Source organism: Candida dubliniensis, chromosome R (genome assembly GCF_000026945.1).
Source record: "Candida dubliniensis CD36 chromosome R, complete sequence".
NCBI classification, from domain to species: Eukaryota; Fungi; Ascomycota; class Pichiomycetes; order Serinales; family Debaryomycetaceae; genus Candida; species Candida dubliniensis.
In genome coordinates this window covers 1,670,551-1,688,076 of record NC_012867.1, presented here as the reverse complement: position 1 = coordinate 1,688,076, position 17,526 = coordinate 1,670,551, and the positions used below count along the sequence as shown (strand labels likewise).

At 32.8% G+C, this 17,526-nt stretch overlaps 6 protein-coding genes and 1 non-coding gene across 7 annotated transcripts, besides 1 other annotated feature; 4 read left to right on the top strand and 3 right to left on the bottom strand. All coding sequences in view use genetic code 12, as the record gives it.

Annotated features, from left to right (window-relative positions):
- The first annotated feature begins 1,195 nt into the window (after nt 1-1,195).
- Nucleotides 1,196-1,266, top strand: tRNA-Gly (GCC). Its single transcript has one exon. It is a non-coding gene; the product is annotated as a tRNA-Gly (tRNA).
- Nucleotides 1,267-1,548: 282 nt separating this feature from the next.
- On the bottom strand, nt 1,549-2,457 carry CD36_33550 (conserved hypothetical protein; the record flags this gene model as incomplete). The annotated part of the gene is made up of 1 exon (XM_002422248.1): nt 1,549-2,457. One exon carries the CDS (start codon nt 2,455-2,457, stop codon nt 1,549-1,551), a length of 909 nt encoding a protein of 302 aa, XP_002422293.1.
- Nucleotides 2,458-4,749: 2,292 nt separating this feature from the next.
- On the top strand, nt 4,750-5,502 carry CD36_33540 (anti-silencing protein, putative; the record flags this gene model as incomplete). Its single annotated transcript, XM_002422247.1, has 1 exon — nt 4,750-5,502. One exon carries the CDS (start codon nt 4,750-4,752, stop codon nt 5,500-5,502), a length of 753 nt encoding a protein of 250 aa, XP_002422292.1.
- Nucleotides 5,503-5,657: 155 nt separating this feature from the next.
- CD36_33530 (conserved hypothetical protein) lies at nt 5,658-7,424 on the bottom strand (the record flags this gene model as incomplete). The annotated part of the gene is made up of 1 exon (XM_002422246.1): nt 5,658-7,424. The coding sequence occupies one exon, from the start codon at nt 7,422-7,424 to the stop codon at nt 5,658-5,660; it is 1,767 nt and encodes a 588-aa protein (XP_002422291.1).
- Nucleotides 7,425-7,716: 292 nt separating this feature from the next.
- Nucleotides 7,717-9,911: a mobile genetic element.
- A 2,450-nt stretch (nt 9,912-12,361) lies between these two features.
- On the top strand, nt 12,362-12,832 carry CD36_33500 (conserved hypothetical protein; the record flags this gene model as incomplete). The annotated part of the gene is made up of 1 exon (XM_002422245.1): nt 12,362-12,832. One exon carries the CDS (start codon nt 12,362-12,364, stop codon nt 12,830-12,832), a length of 471 nt encoding a protein of 156 aa, XP_002422290.1.
- An 84-nt stretch (nt 12,833-12,916) lies between these two features.
- CD36_33490 (conserved hypothetical protein) lies at nt 12,917-13,372 on the top strand (the record flags this gene model as incomplete). Its single annotated transcript, XM_002422244.1, has 1 exon — nt 12,917-13,372. The coding sequence occupies one exon, from the start codon at nt 12,917-12,919 to the stop codon at nt 13,370-13,372; it is 456 nt and encodes a 151-aa protein (XP_002422289.1).
- Nucleotides 13,373-14,110: 738 nt separating this feature from the next.
- CD36_33480 (phenol hydroxylase, putative) lies at nt 14,111-16,297 on the bottom strand (the record flags this gene model as incomplete). Its single annotated transcript, XM_002422243.1, has 1 exon — nt 14,111-16,297. The coding sequence occupies one exon, from the start codon at nt 16,295-16,297 to the stop codon at nt 14,111-14,113; it is 2,187 nt and encodes a 728-aa protein (XP_002422288.1).
- Between the last annotated feature and the right edge of the window lie 1,229 nt (nt 16,298-17,526).

Genomic DNA, 17,526 nt, shown 5'->3' with positions numbered 1-17,526 from the left:
TCTAGATCCAAGAGCGTGCAACAAAGCTCAACTCTGAAACAGACTGGTACTAAAACTCAAACAACACTAAAACATTTTAGCGTTTTGTCGAGTTATGCATTGGCGGTGACATAATTCTCAAGCATAGAAATAATAGCATTAGTAGATTTAAAAATCAAAAGTGTGTTCCAGCTATTGTTACTACAAATGACGCTTGCGGCACAACAACTTAAACATGGTTGTGTTTGTGGCATGGTTTGTTTGGCCAATTGTCCTTTTTTTTTTTTTTTAGTCCTTGTGTTGTCTAAAGAATTTTCAAATATCGATAATTCCATATAAATGATTGAGGTGGCCAGACTCTAACCGGATTTATAATTTCAAAGTACAAAAAAGAATCTCTGCTATCACCATTATTTGTTTGGTGAGATTGTCAAATGGAATTTTCATGTTCTGTTTGTGATTGTAGGATGATTACTAGTCTAATTTCCTCAGTTGATTTATTTGTTTTTTTTTTTTTTTTTTTTTGAAGGAATGGGGTTTGAACTAATATCAATCCATATCAGATGATTTTTAAGTCTAAAAAGTCAACAATGAAAAACTAAAGTAGTAGTTGCTCAGCAGTCAATAAATCAAGAAAGCGTGCTCAGAGAAGATAAGAGCTAACAATTAGGAATTGCATCTTTTCTGTCATCTGCCAGCTCTTCCATTTTTTTGCAGTTTGTTTCCCCCCCTTGGTGCTTCTTAATGCGAAACAGGTGAAAATGGTAATAAATTCGATGTCAAAGTGAAGCAAGTGAACGCATATGGGTATGCATTTTGATTTGTTGCAAATCTTGTTTCGGCAAAAAATCGCCAATCAATCGAATCCTGATATAAAACAAGCTGGTTGTACAAATAAGCAAGTATGCCAATGCTACATGGAAAACCAGTCATTATACATTGGTCTGCATGAAACTTCCCTGTGTTTGACAGATGACTGCTGATGCGTACGCTGATCTTCTTTCTAATTATATTGGAAAACCAATCATGGTCTAACCATATAGTTGTTATATAATTCTAGAAGAGGTTTTTTAAAAAAAGACATTCCGCCTTGATTCTGTTTTTATATTCCTTTAGCAAACGATCCAAAAACCATTGCAACTCACAATTATGTGTTGAACCATGGCTTTACCTATACGTTATGACAAACATTCCAAATTAGGAAGTCATCAAATCAGCAAGAATGGTTTAGTGGTAAAATCCAACGTTGCCATCGTTGGGCCCCGGGTTCGATTCCCGGTTCTTGCATTTTTTTTGCTATTTCAAGAGTGGCTTTGGAAGATTTGTTCACAACCTTTGAAGCTTTACAAGATACTCTCGTTTTTATTTTTTTTGTTAAAAGATCTCCGGGTCAGATAGAAATGATTCGATTTATGTTTATTACTTTAAAAATTATCTATGTTTTTGATTGAAAAACGTTGAAGGGGTATATACCACAATATCTATAAAAATAGCTCTCGCGATTTGCTTAGCACCAGGCTCAAGTTGCTCCATGTAAACCGAGAAGAAAACGGAAAACGTAGTCAAATTCTAATATGCTTCTATATCTCCACGAAATAAGTCTTTAATGATTTCTTTATTTACTATTGTCAGCTCAACAATGCCTTGGACATCTTTTGGGAAAACCCGTCCGTACCATATGAAATCTTTTGATGTCTGACAATCTTTGGGATAGTACAATACGTTCCCAGCATAAGCGTGGCCACCAACATGAGAAATTTGCCCCGTATATATCGTTCCTTGTAAATTATGACGAGCAAGTACCTGATTGAATTCTGATTCCAACTGTGGAGCCATGATTCCACATCGTAAATCTCGTTTGCCATGTCCACATATCACCAATAAGTCTTTATCCAACTCAAACTCAGTGAAATTTGATTCATCCACAACTATAGAATCGAATAAACCATCACTTGACGCCGAGGATTGGGCTTGAACAAATGGGTTATAAACTGGGGCTGCAGGTTTGGAATACAAATATTTTTTCACAAATTGATCCAATACACTTAGATCAAATGTAATAATTTTCATATATGGATACAAAAACACCAACTGTTGTGAAGAGCCTTGTTTTATATTATATTGATCTAATATCTGTTGGTGACGATTATCATTAAGATGGATCACTGAAATGGTAACTCGTTGCTCATCAGTTTGAAACATTGTTCGATACTTTATTATGTCACTCGGTATACTGTTGGGAATAAGCTCAGTTTTGGAAGGTAATTCTGAAATCTGGTTAATCGGATTGGTCAATACCATTACATGTTTGGTCGGTATTGCACCTGTTTTGTTCAAATTCTTATCAAAATCAATGGCTAGGTTCGATGGTAATTCTGGTTGACAATATGTGCAGCCTGTATCATATTTGGGTGATGGACAAACATCCTTGAATCGCCATTGTATACTATAACTGCGTCTTGCCAATAAACGAAACATTAATAATCAAGAAAATGTTTATGTTGTGGTTGGTGCCCACATTCGTTTTTTTCCTTTCTCCTTCTTTTTTTCTCCACCATCAACAATGTGTCACTGGGCATGTAAATAATTCTACCGATATTCTGCAATTATTGTTACCCGTCTATCTTCAAATACTCTTTTAATGGTGACTTGGTGTAAACCACACTGTATATGGAATATACTAAGTTTCTCCTATACATACCACATACTGTGCTGACTTTGCTTTGGGGTATCCAAACAGATTCGATAAGCAATTCTGCTACTCCATTCTCTGGTCTTTTAATTGGTTGTAATGCCAGCCCAGCAATCAGACTAGACACAGAAACTAATTTGTCCACTAGCCAAAGACCATTGAGTTTATAGCTGGCTGTTGGTCTAGACTAACTACCAGGATTGCCATTGTACTGGCACTACGACCCTGCTCTGGGGTTGTTCATTTCCCTTGAGCTTGGGGTTCAGCGAGCTGGCTCTGGCCCTGGCTCTGGCACTAGCCCTTTGTTGGCGCTAGAGATGGTACAAGTGTTGGCAACCGGCACAACCGTTCTCCAGGATAGGATCAAACCGTCCCAGCAGTGGCTCTCGTGCCCCCACTTTGTACCTAACGCCCTGTTTATGAGAGATGCGCTGCACTATGAGAAGAGTTTCGAATCCGTGGATCACAAACTACGTCTTCCTCGGACCTACTCCTTCCTCCCAATAGCACCATTCATAACATCGTATCACCTATCCCCCTGAATATCGTATCCTATAGATAATATATATCAATATCTTTTAAGCTAGCAAACAAGGTTTTATAATCAGCTTTTGAAGACCAATTTGATACAGCAACAACTTAATAATTGGTTCTTATCTTTTTCTATTCTCTTTCATTTGACATTTCAAAGATATAACATTTTTAATAAATTATTAGACAATACTTCAGTAATATAAGGACATGTTTCAATTATTATAGCAGCTTCAGCGTGTAACTTTTATATTTAATATTGATTGGACAGCTTCATATGTGATTGCATAGTCAGTTTTAATTTCATTAACAAGTTCCTTATTGATGAGGATTTATGACAAGGTGATAGTAATATCAATTTCAGGATCTACTGTATTAGCTATGGTATGACAACCTTATTATGCATTTGTTTTTAGTAATTTTTAATCTAGTAATTAAGCTTTTATATCAATGATTTGTTTCTTTTCCATATACTGATGCTCCAGCAAACTATGAGATTCCTGGTTCCCTCCAATAAATGAAATGGATTTTCACAAGTTGAATGTAAAAAAGAAGAAAAGTGGTGAAAAGGTTCAAAAAAAAAAAGATTAGACGCCAAAAGAAGTTTATATATATATATATATAAATCTTGTTATAAGTACCTAAATGTGTGATAATCGTGAAAGTCACCCATATTGGTTGCAAAAGTTTGCAATTGTACTTTTCGGTAGACTTCCTAAATCAGTAATAATTAAACAAAAACATGGCCATTATAAAAACCAACAATTTCTAAAATATATCTCACAAGAAACAGTAATAGAAACAATTGATGTTATTCTTTTCTGTAACGTAGGTAAGCTTCCCTTCTTTTTTGACTTATAGCGAATAATTCAAACACATTATTTGTTAATATCGAACCATTGCATGAATTTATTCTATGTTTCGCAAAAATAATGAATCAATTTTTACTTCAAACTTGATTTCCCCTGTATTCATCTAATCATATTCATTGTAAACTGAGAATAGCAATATATATGTATTGCTCTACAAAAATGATGTATTATTTTTGAAGGTACTTTCAAGATTAGTTTGTTGACAGAGATATATTTTAGAGATGTCAAACTCTAGACATTGGCAAAACACTATCATTAAACAGGAAAAAATAAGTACAAGTTCTGTTCAACCATTTGATAATATACAATGTAATGTTTGACTATAGTTAGAAGGTCTAATCACCACCTACCTACTAGATAAAGAAAGAAAGCAATGAGTATTGATACTCTTAACAAAACGCGACAAAACAACAACAATATTATTTAGTAGGGAAGTAATTGAGACGCGTTTAAATTCTCCTAAAACTATACCAACCCAAGAAAGATGTCACACACACCAAACAGCGAAAAAAAAAAAAAAAACACAGTTTAAAAAAAAAAAATAAAACAATTTACCACTTCTTCACAACTTACACACACACAGAGATATACATATATATATATATATCCCATCACCAGGATATCTTTATAGACTCATTAACTCCATCTACAAGGAATAATTTTATATAACCAACCATGTCCATAGTATCATTAACAGGAATTGAAGTATTAAACAACCCAGCAAAATTCACTGATCCATATGAATTTCAAATCACTTTTGAATGTTTAGAACCATTAAAAGAAGATTTAGAATGGAAATTAACTTATGTTGGATCATCGGATTCATTAGATCATGATCAAGAATTAGATAGTATATTAGTTGGCCCTGTCCCTGTGGGAATTAATTCATTTTTATTTAAAGCTGATGCTCCAAGTCCGGAATTGATTCCTGCTAGTGAATTAGTTAGTGTCACGGTAATAATATTAAGTTGTTCTTATAATGATAAAGAATTTGTTCGAGTTGGATATTATGTTAATAATGAATATGATACTGAAGAATTAAGAGAAAACCCTCCGGCAAAAGTGGCTATTGATCATGTTGTAAGAAATATTTTAGCAGAAAAACCAAGAGTTACTCGATTTAATATTATTTGGGATAATGATGATGGAGCTGATGAATATCCTCCTGAACAACAAGAAGACGAAGAAGAAGAGGAAGAAGAGGAGGAGGAGGAAGAAGATGATGAAGAAGATGAGGAAGAAGATTATGACGAGGACGAAGAAGAAGGCCTTAATGGTGATGCAGTGGTGGATTTGGAAAAAGAAGAAATACTGACTCCTAGAGATAATGAAGAAGATATCGAAATAGATATAGCTAGTGAAAGTGATGTGGAGGAAGGTGGTGAAGAAGTAGAAGAAGAAGAAAAAGTAAATACTCCAAAAGACTAACCAAGCAAGTAAATAGCATAGATCTTTTTACCGTTTTAGTCTTTTCATTGTGTAATTTGTAATTTGTATTTTTATTTTAATAAACTTCAAAAAAAAAAAAAAAAAAAGAAATTCGTATATTTCCACAAACTTATTCCCAACATTCAAATAGTAGTTTATAACGATTCAATTATTGAGTTTATCGTTTGACTAATTGTATCAACTATTTTTATAGTAAGTTCATAATCAACATCCACGTTCATTTCCTTTTGATTCAATTTACCTATCCATTTATCAGGATGCCATCGAATTCGTTCTTGTTTTAATAAATCAAATAAAGTTTCATTTTCATTTTCATCTAAAATTGTCTCATAAAATTTCAATAGATTATCATAATTTATTAATGGCAATATTTGGTCAACTGATAATGATTTCAATTCATAAAAATAAGGTGTCGGTAATGGTAATCTATTTTCCGTGAAATACATTTCTCGTAGTTGAGTATTAATAATACTTCCATGATCATTAGCGTTATTGTTGTTGTTGATGCTGTTGTCATTATCGTCGTTTCCTCTCAGTATATTTAAATAAGGATCACCTATTCGACGATCACCAATATGGATATCATCATCGTCTTCGTCTGCATGAGGCATCAACCCAGCTGCTGTCACAGGTAATTCATTCATTATTTGATAATTGTTGCTATTATAATCCTGACACAATTGATGGTAACGATTATTATTTAAAGGTGTTTCGTATTTGAATTGAGGGAATTTAGTATTGTTTGTTGGGCTCTTAGGTTTGACAAATTTGTACCCATTGATTGTATCACCATATTCTTGACCTGAAGATTGTTGTTTTGGTGGTTGTGGTTGTGGTTGTGGTGGTGGTGGTGGTGATGAAGCCCTCAGTGATGCTGGTGTTGACTGTGAAATCGGCGTTGACTCTAGTTTACTGGTGATACTCTTATTGTCTGTACTACCACTACTGATACCGCTATTATTCTCATCATCATTACAATATCTTTCATTAGACAATTCATCTCCATCATTATATAATGGGAATGACAGTGGTTGTGATAGTATAGATTTTTTTGCATAATTCAAATCCAATATATTTTTTGTCAGTTCATGTTTAAATTTCAATCTCTTCCGTTTAGGTTGTCGGGGACAAGGTGTTGAATCGCTAGTATTGGAAAAACTAAATTTAAAAGCTGATGCACTAATGGTCGATGTATTTGTTGTTGTTGTTGTGGTGGTGTTACAAATGGACATATCATTGAAATCATTTTTCTCATTAATGTTATTCTTGTAGTTGATGTTTGGAGTTAAAACCATCATATCGGGAGATTCCAGATGCACTCGTTTCCTTCGTGAACTTATATATTTTGGTTCAAACTTAATATCAATCTCCTCATATTGATCAAAATCAGATTCAGATTCAGGTGCAGTTATTGTTTTATTCCCTAATGAATATTCATCGTCATCTTCTTCATCTTGTTGCTCTTTTAGATGTTTTTCTTCAAACCCTTCAATATCGAGTTCAGATTCCAAATTTAGTTGATTGAGCTTATTCATAGGAGATGAAAATGAAAGAGTACAATTCAGATTCAATGGAGTCGATGCAAAATCAAATTGATTGGTAAATCTGTAACCTTTCAGTTTATTTGGGGATGGTGTCTTTTGTATTGTTTCGCCGTCGTCTTGATAATAATCATCGTCATCATCATCATCGCTATCTTTATTGTCATCATCATCTTCATCAGTTTCTGATCCAGTTGATCTTTTATGATACCAAGGAGTTTCAATTGGGGTACTAGTTGATATATCAGGAGGAGGAGGAGTGGACGAGGCTTGTATCGTCGTGGAGTCTCTAATATTACCACTAGATAATCGGTTTGAGTTAGGATACAATTTTGGTATCGATTCTTCTGATAACGCCATTGTTGATGCAAAAATGAGATCACTCGATTCCAATCAGTAGGGGCACATAGGCAATTTCAACAACTAATACCAATATATAAAAACAAGCAAGTCTAGCAATAGGTAAGCCAGATAATAAAACAAAAATAAAAAATGCTGTATGCAAATGCCACTCCTAGTTGTTGTTGCTGTTGTTGTGGTGATTGGTTGTGATAGTAGGTTCTTGGTTGTTTATATTTTATTACTAATAATTTTTTTTGTTTTTCTTGCACGCACACATCTCTTCATATTATTGTTGTTTGTTATGATTTCAGATGCTATCTATTTTGGCGGTGAATTGACAGGAATTTCTTTTTTTTTTAATTACTGCATGCATATTTCTCGTGTGATTTTCAGATTCTCAGTTACTGGTTTAGGAAGAAAATTCAATAAAGAGTCATCTTTTCTACAGCAAAATATGTATGGAGCCGGTTCGAAATTAGTATTTCTATTACTATAAATAGAAAAATATGCAATTATCCTCCCCTAAATTTCCTTTTTTGGATTCTTTATCCCTTGAAACCTTTGTCTAGGTCGACAACTCTAGGTCGAAGTGGTATTACCTCCTCGCACTAGAGAATTAAACTCGGCCCCATCTCTTCGGCTTCTCACTTCAAGTCTTAATAATTTATACTCAATAAAACAAACAACTATATATAAAATCAAACTTTATATAAAATAATAAGAACAATTCATTCATTTAATCTCCTTCGTTTTTCTGACTTGTTAGTATATGATAAGTTTCTCTTGCCAGAAGATAAATGTTTCAAATCTTTCTTAAGTACAAGGTACCTTATATAAATATCATTGAACTGGCTTTTTTCGTATAGCTTTCGTCTTTTAATATCAGCAATTAATTCGGATAGTTGGGGGAGACCGTTCTCCATATCATCGAGTTTCTCAAAGTTATCTGCACTTATTCTTGATATATTCAGCATATTCTGACTTGTTGAGGCTGCTGTATTGTGAATTGCTAAAGCTGTTGTATTGTGACTTTCTGAAGCTGTTGTATTGTGACGTGGAGGTGGCAGTGAAGTGAGCAGCTCAATTAAAATAGGTTATAAATCTTTCAAAAGATGCATATTTATTAAGAAAACTTTGGATATCATTTTCAGTATTTTCTGGATTGAATAAAATATGCTGCAAGTCTTTTATTATCAGGTCATGAGTGGCCTTTGGTCGCTGCTTGTCTTCAAAAACTACAATTTGTTTTAATTTCAGAGCCACATTTTGGCAACTTCTGTAAATTGGATCCAACATTGAATTAACCAATTTTTTGCTTAGCCGACTATTATGGTAGTAGCTATTTGAAAAATCATGGTTATGGTGATAAATCCAATCAGCAAACCACTGTTCCCCTTTATGTTTCTGCTGAACTATGATTTTTGCTGGACAGTTTATTTTTATGGATTCTTTTCTGTTTCTTTTTTTCACAGCAAATACATTGTTGATATTGTTTTCATTCGCAGCTTCACTTTGATTTTGTTGATGGTTTAAACTTGTTTGAGTATAGGAATCACCACGGTTGCAGTGGTATTCCTCGTATTCCACAGCAGCGTTCTTGTGACCGTGAGAAACCTTAGGCTACTTTATGTGATATGACACATTAATTATGATCAAATCATTAACTTAAATTCATCTCATTGAATACAAAACCTCTATAAACAAGTATATACTTTATAAAAACTCGTTTGTGCCCTTGATATTGAATCATAAATCCAAATTGGCTGGAAAATGTACATCACACTAACAATTTATCTATCTGTAATTGTTGAAGTGGAAAACTAGTTTAGATCATACCATAACTTCAAGTAAATGCAAATTAATAGCCCTAAGCCCCTGTCAAATCAAGTTAAATGATCCACTCAACAGCCCTAATAATAAGATTTCATGGATAATGAACATGCCACTCGCTATTCAATCCTCAAAATAAAAACCCACTTTAGCATCAAGCAATTTGAGCAATAACATCCGACAGAAATTGTCAAATAGAAGTACACCATTTTTGAATTATTATAACTCACCAAATTGCAATTCCAAAAGTTTGACACCTACTGGTCAAACAAAAATCAATAACTCATCTATATTAGTTAGTTAGTAAGCACAGTTTTTTAAAAACAAGGGTATTAATCATACATATCACGACTTAAAGTATCTGTAATCCCAGTAGCAGTAACTATTTGATTGATTTATGATGGAAACTGATGGATTGATGAACGAATGGTGAAAGAAGAAGGAGAAAAAAGTGGTGGTGAGAGGAAAATAATTGAGGTCACGCCAGCCTGGCATTTATCATCATGAAGAAGAAAAAGGACAGAGCAAGGGATGAAAGATATTTTGGAGGTAAGCAAAATGTAAACAAAAAAATGTAAACAAAAGGAGTACAACATGCAGAATTCTTATGCTCAAATATGCATGTTATCGCCATTGGCAATTTTCTGTCAATTCACCGCCAAAATAGATAGCATCATGATTTCACACCTTCTTTCCTCTTTTAGGTTTGTTTATTTTTTTTTTTTCGTTGCAGGGGGGGATGGGGAGAGGAGGAGCAGCGACTGCTTAATTGTTTTCGCCACCACTACTACCACCACCATAGTCCTACAATTCTTGTGCAGAGACCAGATTATCGGTATTTAACACCCACTTTCTAAAATGCCCATACTTTTGATTGTTTTTGAATTGTTTGATTAATATTGATATTACTGGTGCTTGGGTTATTGCCAAGGGTATGAAGTATAAGTATCTGTGAAAAACTCATACACACCCATGCCACAAAACAAATTTAATAGATCTACATAGAAACATCTCCCTAACTAAATAATATACCCTGATAATGATAATACACATCGTATACTACAAAATGCATTGAATGCCAAAACACCTTCTTACAAAACAAAACTCAACAAATTGCCTGTTTCTGTTGCTCTAGTCATTAGTTCTTTTTCATCCCGTTTGTAGAATAATCAAATTTAAGCACAATAAAACTAATAATATGAATAACTTTAGGTCATGCTTACTCTTTTTTAGTTATCTATTGATGGTTTTTATTAAAAACGAAAAGATAACGATGACCAAGATATGGTATTGCTTCTTCCCCATTCTCTTATCTCTACACCCAACAAAAAAAAAAAAAACAACTGGTAGCACCAAGACTAAATTCTTTGTTTTTCGGGGTACAGAATCTCTCAATGTCGTATTTTCTAGTGACATTGTTTCTTGAATCAAATTACAAAAGAGAGAAACTAAACCTTATCTTGTTATATATTGAATGGATAATATAATTGACAGCAACTGTTAGTCGTTCAAAAAAACTTGGTATTATCAGAGGAAAGGTAAGAGTGGAAATAGAGAAGAAAAAAAAAACAAACGGAAAATGCAAAAAATGGAAAAAAAAGAAAAACAATTGATAACGACGACGAAGAGTTGGTGGTGGTGGTGGTGATGATGATGGATGGATGATATCAAAAAAAATGTCGTCAACAAAAAGGGGGTGTAAAAAAAAATAAATAAATTAAAATCCCGCATAGATTGTGAAACTTGTGAGACGGTAGTGTACATTGACGAAGAAGAGATTTTTAGATTGGATTGATTGTATATAATTTATGTAAGGGAAGAAGAGAAGAGAAGAATGAAAAAGGGGTGAAATTTCAACTTCAACTGGTTGTACATGAGAAACAAATTATTAAAGTAAGGAGGAACAATTGATTAAAGGAAGTTGGAGTAAGTTGGCACTCTGAATTAGCTTAAAGTATCCTCTCCAATACTTCCACCCACCTCAATTTCTCTTTCTCGACCAAAAAGGTAATTATTACTAACTAATTCCCTTCGAGGTTGTGGTTTCTATGCATGAGTTCCACCCATCTATGATTGGAATACCTATGATGTAATATGTGTATACTTTTTCCTCCATCTATGCATGTCCACGCCCTAGTTTATTAGTATTCACTAATTTCTTCACCGGATATCATACGTAGAACAAATAGTAACAGTAACACAAAGAACAGAGCAGCAGGAACTGAAACTAAGGCAAAACAATTGCATTCGCCAATCAACAACAGGAACCAGCCAGCCCAGCCAACTCATTTCGCCAATCTTTTTTTTTCCGTCAAGCCGTTTCCGTTACTTTTCATCGGTTGAATAATAAAAGGAATAAAATATAGATTACCAAGGGGATGGTGATAATATGAGTAGACTTGACACTAAATCGAATTTCATGTCGTTTTTCGTTCCTTTTTGCAATAATTAATCAATCTCCTTTCTCTCCCTTCCATTAGGTAACTTAATCCGTTGTTAATCAAAAAAGAAAAGTGGATTCTCCGTTATTGACCTAACCAAGAAAGTTTAACAAGAAAAATGTTATAAAATATTAGTTCTTCAGAACTCCACTTAGGCTAGAATAGATTCTTATGATTTAGATTGGTTGTGGAGATGGTTTTGTTTCTTTCTTTCGAATTTTAATGCCGTGCGTTATGATCTTAGTTCAAGTATAGAGGTTTTTTTTTTTTTTTCTATTTTGCACACACAACCAATCATATCAACCTTAATAGATTCATATTCTTTTACTTTACAACAACCGTAAAGTTAGTTTACTGACTTGAAGCTTAACCTCGGACAAAGATACTCGAGTTGTTATAGGAGAATAGAGACTGCTACTTTCCTTACTGGTACCAATACAGTAAGAAATGTGAATCAAACAGCCAACAAAAAGTAAAGAAAAGCAATGAATACATGAGTTGGTAGCATTCAGAACAACAGTAATGTGATAAAGGTCGAGATTGATAAATTTGAGGCGGATCACAGTAACAAAAAAAGATAAACGACAAAATGGAGACATTTTTCTCTCCCTAGAAATGGGGGGGGGGTGCAAAAAGAATTGATTGAAAAAGGGTCACTGATTTTTTTTTTTCTATTCTATTCTCATGTTTGTTAGTAGTGGATTGGGCTTTGTATTTTTTTTTTTTTTCAGTCTTTGTTCTACCTGTTTAAACTGTAGTCACCAGTTTCATTATCAATACCAACACACATATATATATACACTGTTTTCTCTTCCACACATTTTTCCTTTTTTTTATAACTTTCATTTGCAAATTTTTTTACCATTCCTTTATTCATTTCCCTTTCTCTTGATTTCCCTTCTCCTCCTACCTTTTGTATTTCCTTGTTTCATTTTTTTTTCCCCGTCTTGTTTTAGATTATTCTCAATTACATTTTTGTTTAAGAAAAGAAACAACAACAACAACAAATTCCTTACTTCCAATTCATTCACTAATTTATTCACTCACTTACTACATTTCATTTATATTCAAAATTGTATCCATTTCAATTCAGTTTTAGTTGTTTTTTATTTGATTTGCTTCTCCTACCCAACTTACAATCAACCGATCAACTAATTCTATCTTGTCCTACATCTATTAAAGGTATTATATAAACCAACTTGTATATTATTTGTATTTTCATAACATCTAGTAACAATAATGGCAGTAACTAATAAGATCAACAACAGCAACAACAACAACAATAACCATAACAGCAATATTGCTACTTCCCCATCATCACCATCATCAACTTTCTCAGCATCATCACCACCACCATTAATGAGAGCCAATTCATCAGCTGAAAGTATATTTGAACGTCATGTTCAATATGGTTATTCTCCTAATAGTTGTAATTGTTCACAACCATTAAAGAATTTCCCTCCTCATCAAGAACGTAAATTGAGTAATTTCAATTTCATTCCTCCAGGATTAGATATAACTACCACTGGATCTAGTTTCAATTTGAATGATGATAGTAATAATAGTAACCCTAGTAGTAATAATAGTTTTGATAATTTTTTCCAAGATCATGTTGAAGATGATCACGTTATTGTTTATCGACGTAATTCTTCATTAGCATTGAATTCATTAAATGCAGCCTTGGGAAGAAAGTAAATTACTGTTGTACCCATATTGGCTATTTGTTATTACTGTTATCACCACCACCACTACCAATATTTCTTTAAATAAACAAGTGATGATAGAGGTGATATTGTTGCTGTTTCTCTAGAAAACAACGTTAGTATAATTATGGCCATTATTTTTTTTATTGGATTCTCAGTTGATTTACGGTTGATTGTTTATCATTGATATTTGGTTTATTATGTTGAATTTTAGTTTGATTGATATTTTATGGCTTGTGTTTTAATTTTTATTTTTAAAAAGATTTTATTTCTGCTTTTGATTCATAAGATGATGATGATTATTAGTGTTTATTTAGTTTAACTTTGTTTTGTTTTGTTTTGTTTTGCTTTTTGCTAAAGTTGAGAGATATTATATACACATATACTATGTATTCATGCCTATATATATATACATATATATACATATATATATATATAAATTTTATGGGTATTTTAATAGTATGGATATTGTTTGTGATTTATATGGAGAAAGGTTGTATCAAATCTTACAACAAAGTTCAAACAGACTGCAAATGAATCAACCTATTATAAGGAAGCAAATGGTCTAACAATCAACAACAACAACAACAACAACAACAACAACATAAATTATGACCATTTGCATATATATATTCATTTAAATTGATATATCCATACTATAACATAAACTACATAAAAAATGACAAACAACATATAGAGTCTTGGTGAATATCCAAATCTCTCTTTTTTTTCATACAGCCAATCTTGGTTGAATAAATCTTTTGGAATCATCATAATCAATTGGTTTAGATGGTAAAACATTATTAGTTTGACTAATCATAAATTTATTGAAATATTCATCAACTTGTTTTAATCCATCAATTGAAAATGGAACCACTTTGGCCACATGAGAATCTGGTCGAATAACAAGAATTACTCCACGTTTACCATCAATACCATAATCTTCATACATATTGAATGTACCTTCATGATAAGTTTCCCCTTTCCCAGAATATAATTTCCAATAATCACAACGATGTTTATAATCTAATGGATGAGTGAAATCAGGGAAATCAAAAATTTCAACATCATGACGATTATTATTATGAATGGTAATAATATCAATAACTGAATCTTGGAAAGCATTGATTGGAGTGAATTTTTTAAGGAAAAAATTTGATTCATCTAATAAATCTTGGAATGAATGTAATGTTTGCAATTGTTCAGGATTATATTTGATATCTCCAGGGAAAACTAATACTCTAAATCTACCATCAGATGAAAGGCGATCAGCAATATGAATTGGTTTACCATCAGCTTGACTAATCATTTTGACACTATATAATCTTCGACCAATAGGAATTTTGGTTGCCAATTTATTCATTATCAAACAATCATTATCGTCATCATCATCATCATCATCATTAGTGTCACCACCATCACCCAGTTTATTAATCAATAATGAGTTTTGATAATCAACAATAGTACCTGAAGCAAATTTATTCCCTTCAAGATATACCTGATGAAATTCATCCATATCAACACCATCTAATATATCAGAATTAGGGATCATTGGTTTACCACTAAACAATCGAGATAATTTATGATCAAAGGCAATCAAATCACGAGCAACTTTCAATCTTTCCAGTTCATAAGTAGATAATATTTCTGGTTTAGCCAATCCTTTACATACCAAAGCTAATTTGAATCCAAGATTATATGTATCTTGCATGGAAACGTTCATTCCTTGACCTGCTTTAGGGGAATGGGTATGACATGCATCACCAGCAATAAATACTCGATTATTAAATTTTGAAAATTGAGGACTAACTCTTTGTCCAATTTGATAACCAGTATACCAACTCAAATCAGTCATTTCAAGAGTATAAGGTTCGAAAATTTTTTGAGCTTGTTTAAGAATTAATTCGGGAGTGATTTTTGAACGATCAATTCTACCTTTTGTTTTAGCTTTCGTATCATCAACATTACCATTGAATTGTTTATTATCAGTTTTAGTAGCTGGATCTCTTTCTACTTCTTTCAATTGAATATAGAATCGGACTAAATCATTTTCACGGGGGATAACCATGACAGAACCCGAATCTTTCAGATGAATAGCACAACGATTTCTAATGTCAGGGAAATTAGTAATAGGGACCATATCTAAAACCCCCCAAACAAAATCAGTTTGTTCACCTTCCATATCAATATCTAATTGTTTTCTAACCCAACTATGAGCTCCATCACAACCAACAACATATTTTGTATGAATGATTTCACAATCTTCTTCTTCTTCTTCTTCTTCATCTTCTTTTGTGGTTGTAGATTTTTCTTTATAGGATTTATCTTGATCACCATCGAATTGACGATAGAGTCCATTAGCAACTTTTTCACTACCAAACTGTTCTGGTTTAGATTCTTCTGAAGATAACTTGACAACTTTCACTTCAACAGGATATTGATCATCTTTTGTACCCTTTTCATTAACATTTATTGAAATTGGCAACAATGGTCTTTCAATTTTGACTTGTCCATTAGAGAAATAATCAATAGAATCAACAAACCATTTTTCAATATTTCCTTGATGAATCACTGATTGAGTAAATCTTGAAATTCCAGGGATTGTATCAGCAACTCGAGAATTTCTTTCTAATTGTCCATTACCATTAGGTGACCAAAAACACATTTCAATCATATGATTAGCCATTTTCCAACTTTGATTTAATGTAGCAAAATCAAAACTCAGTTCGGAAAATGATTGGAAAATTTCTAATGATCGACATTGTAATCCATCAGCTTGACCAGTGAAAATTTCATTGGATCGTTTATCAATGATTCTAAATGGAATACCACATCTTGATAACCATGTAGCACACATTAATCCTGCTGGACCAGCACCAATGATTAATACGTCAGTTTTAGAATGATTAGTAGGCATATCTAGGTTGTGTGTAGTGTGTAGTATTTAGTATTTAGTATTTGATTGATAAGTTTGAAAATTACAATTGACTAAGGAATTATTGGCTGATATTTATATCTGTATTGTCATTATTACCTTTCCCCCTCACCATTACCATGTATAAAGCTTTTTTGTGACTTTTTTTACCCCATAGTTGTAAAAAACTACAATAACGGTACCTTTAACAATATGTTTGGTTGATTTTGAGTGGTTTGGGTATTCTATTTTTACCTATTTCCGTGAAATAGAGATTGGTTAGAAGTGGAGTAATGAATAAGAATGACAATGAAACAAAAAAAAAGGTGCAAAAAAAAAAGGAAAGAAAATGAGAGAGTTTGGGGTTATGAGGGTAATGGATATATGCACCTTTATTCTCTCGACAAAAACCAATATCAAGTGATCCTTTTATTCTATTCTATAGCCGCTCACCACTTAAAATTCCTGGTTATGGTTATGTCAACTTGTATTGTTTCCGGAAAAAAACCAATTATTACTACTAGACTGGTATTGAATGAAAATAAATTATAAATGGTATTTCCGATAACCACATTATTTAGATTTAGGCTTGTGGTTATATTTTGGTTTTGCATGTTATTGTAAATAAACCTGTCAGTTACAATGATAACATAATCGTTGCAACTGTGTCTACATGGTAGGAAAAAGATTGAATTGTGGATAGTTAGTAAAACATAACAATTGTTTCTTCGGAAATGGTAAAACTAGCGAGAGGACACACATTTCCCCCAATGGGACGATAGATTGTTTACTAGCGATTTTGAATGTGATGCGGAGAAACTGTCACAGGAAATAGATAAATACCATTGACATATTTTCTAAAGCATGAATGATTAGACAATAAGCCCCTCTCACTCATAGTTGAAGTCAAATAGAGACCAAACTTAACCTAAACATGAATTGCAACTACTTACAATTAGTTTCTTATAAACAAGTGAACACGAGAGGTTGGGGGATGTAGGGTAGAGAAAGGAAATACATAATACCATACCTCCAATATAAACTATCGAATGACGGAAATGCAATACAAGACAAGAAAAAAAAAAAACCCCACCCCATAATGATAGGTATTCTTCGTTTATTTAGAATATCTTGATATGACTCTTTTATTTATGTTTACCCCAGTTTTCGCATCTTCTGTTAGTAGCGAAATTACCCCAGCAGCAGAAGTGATAGATTACAGTGGTTCTATT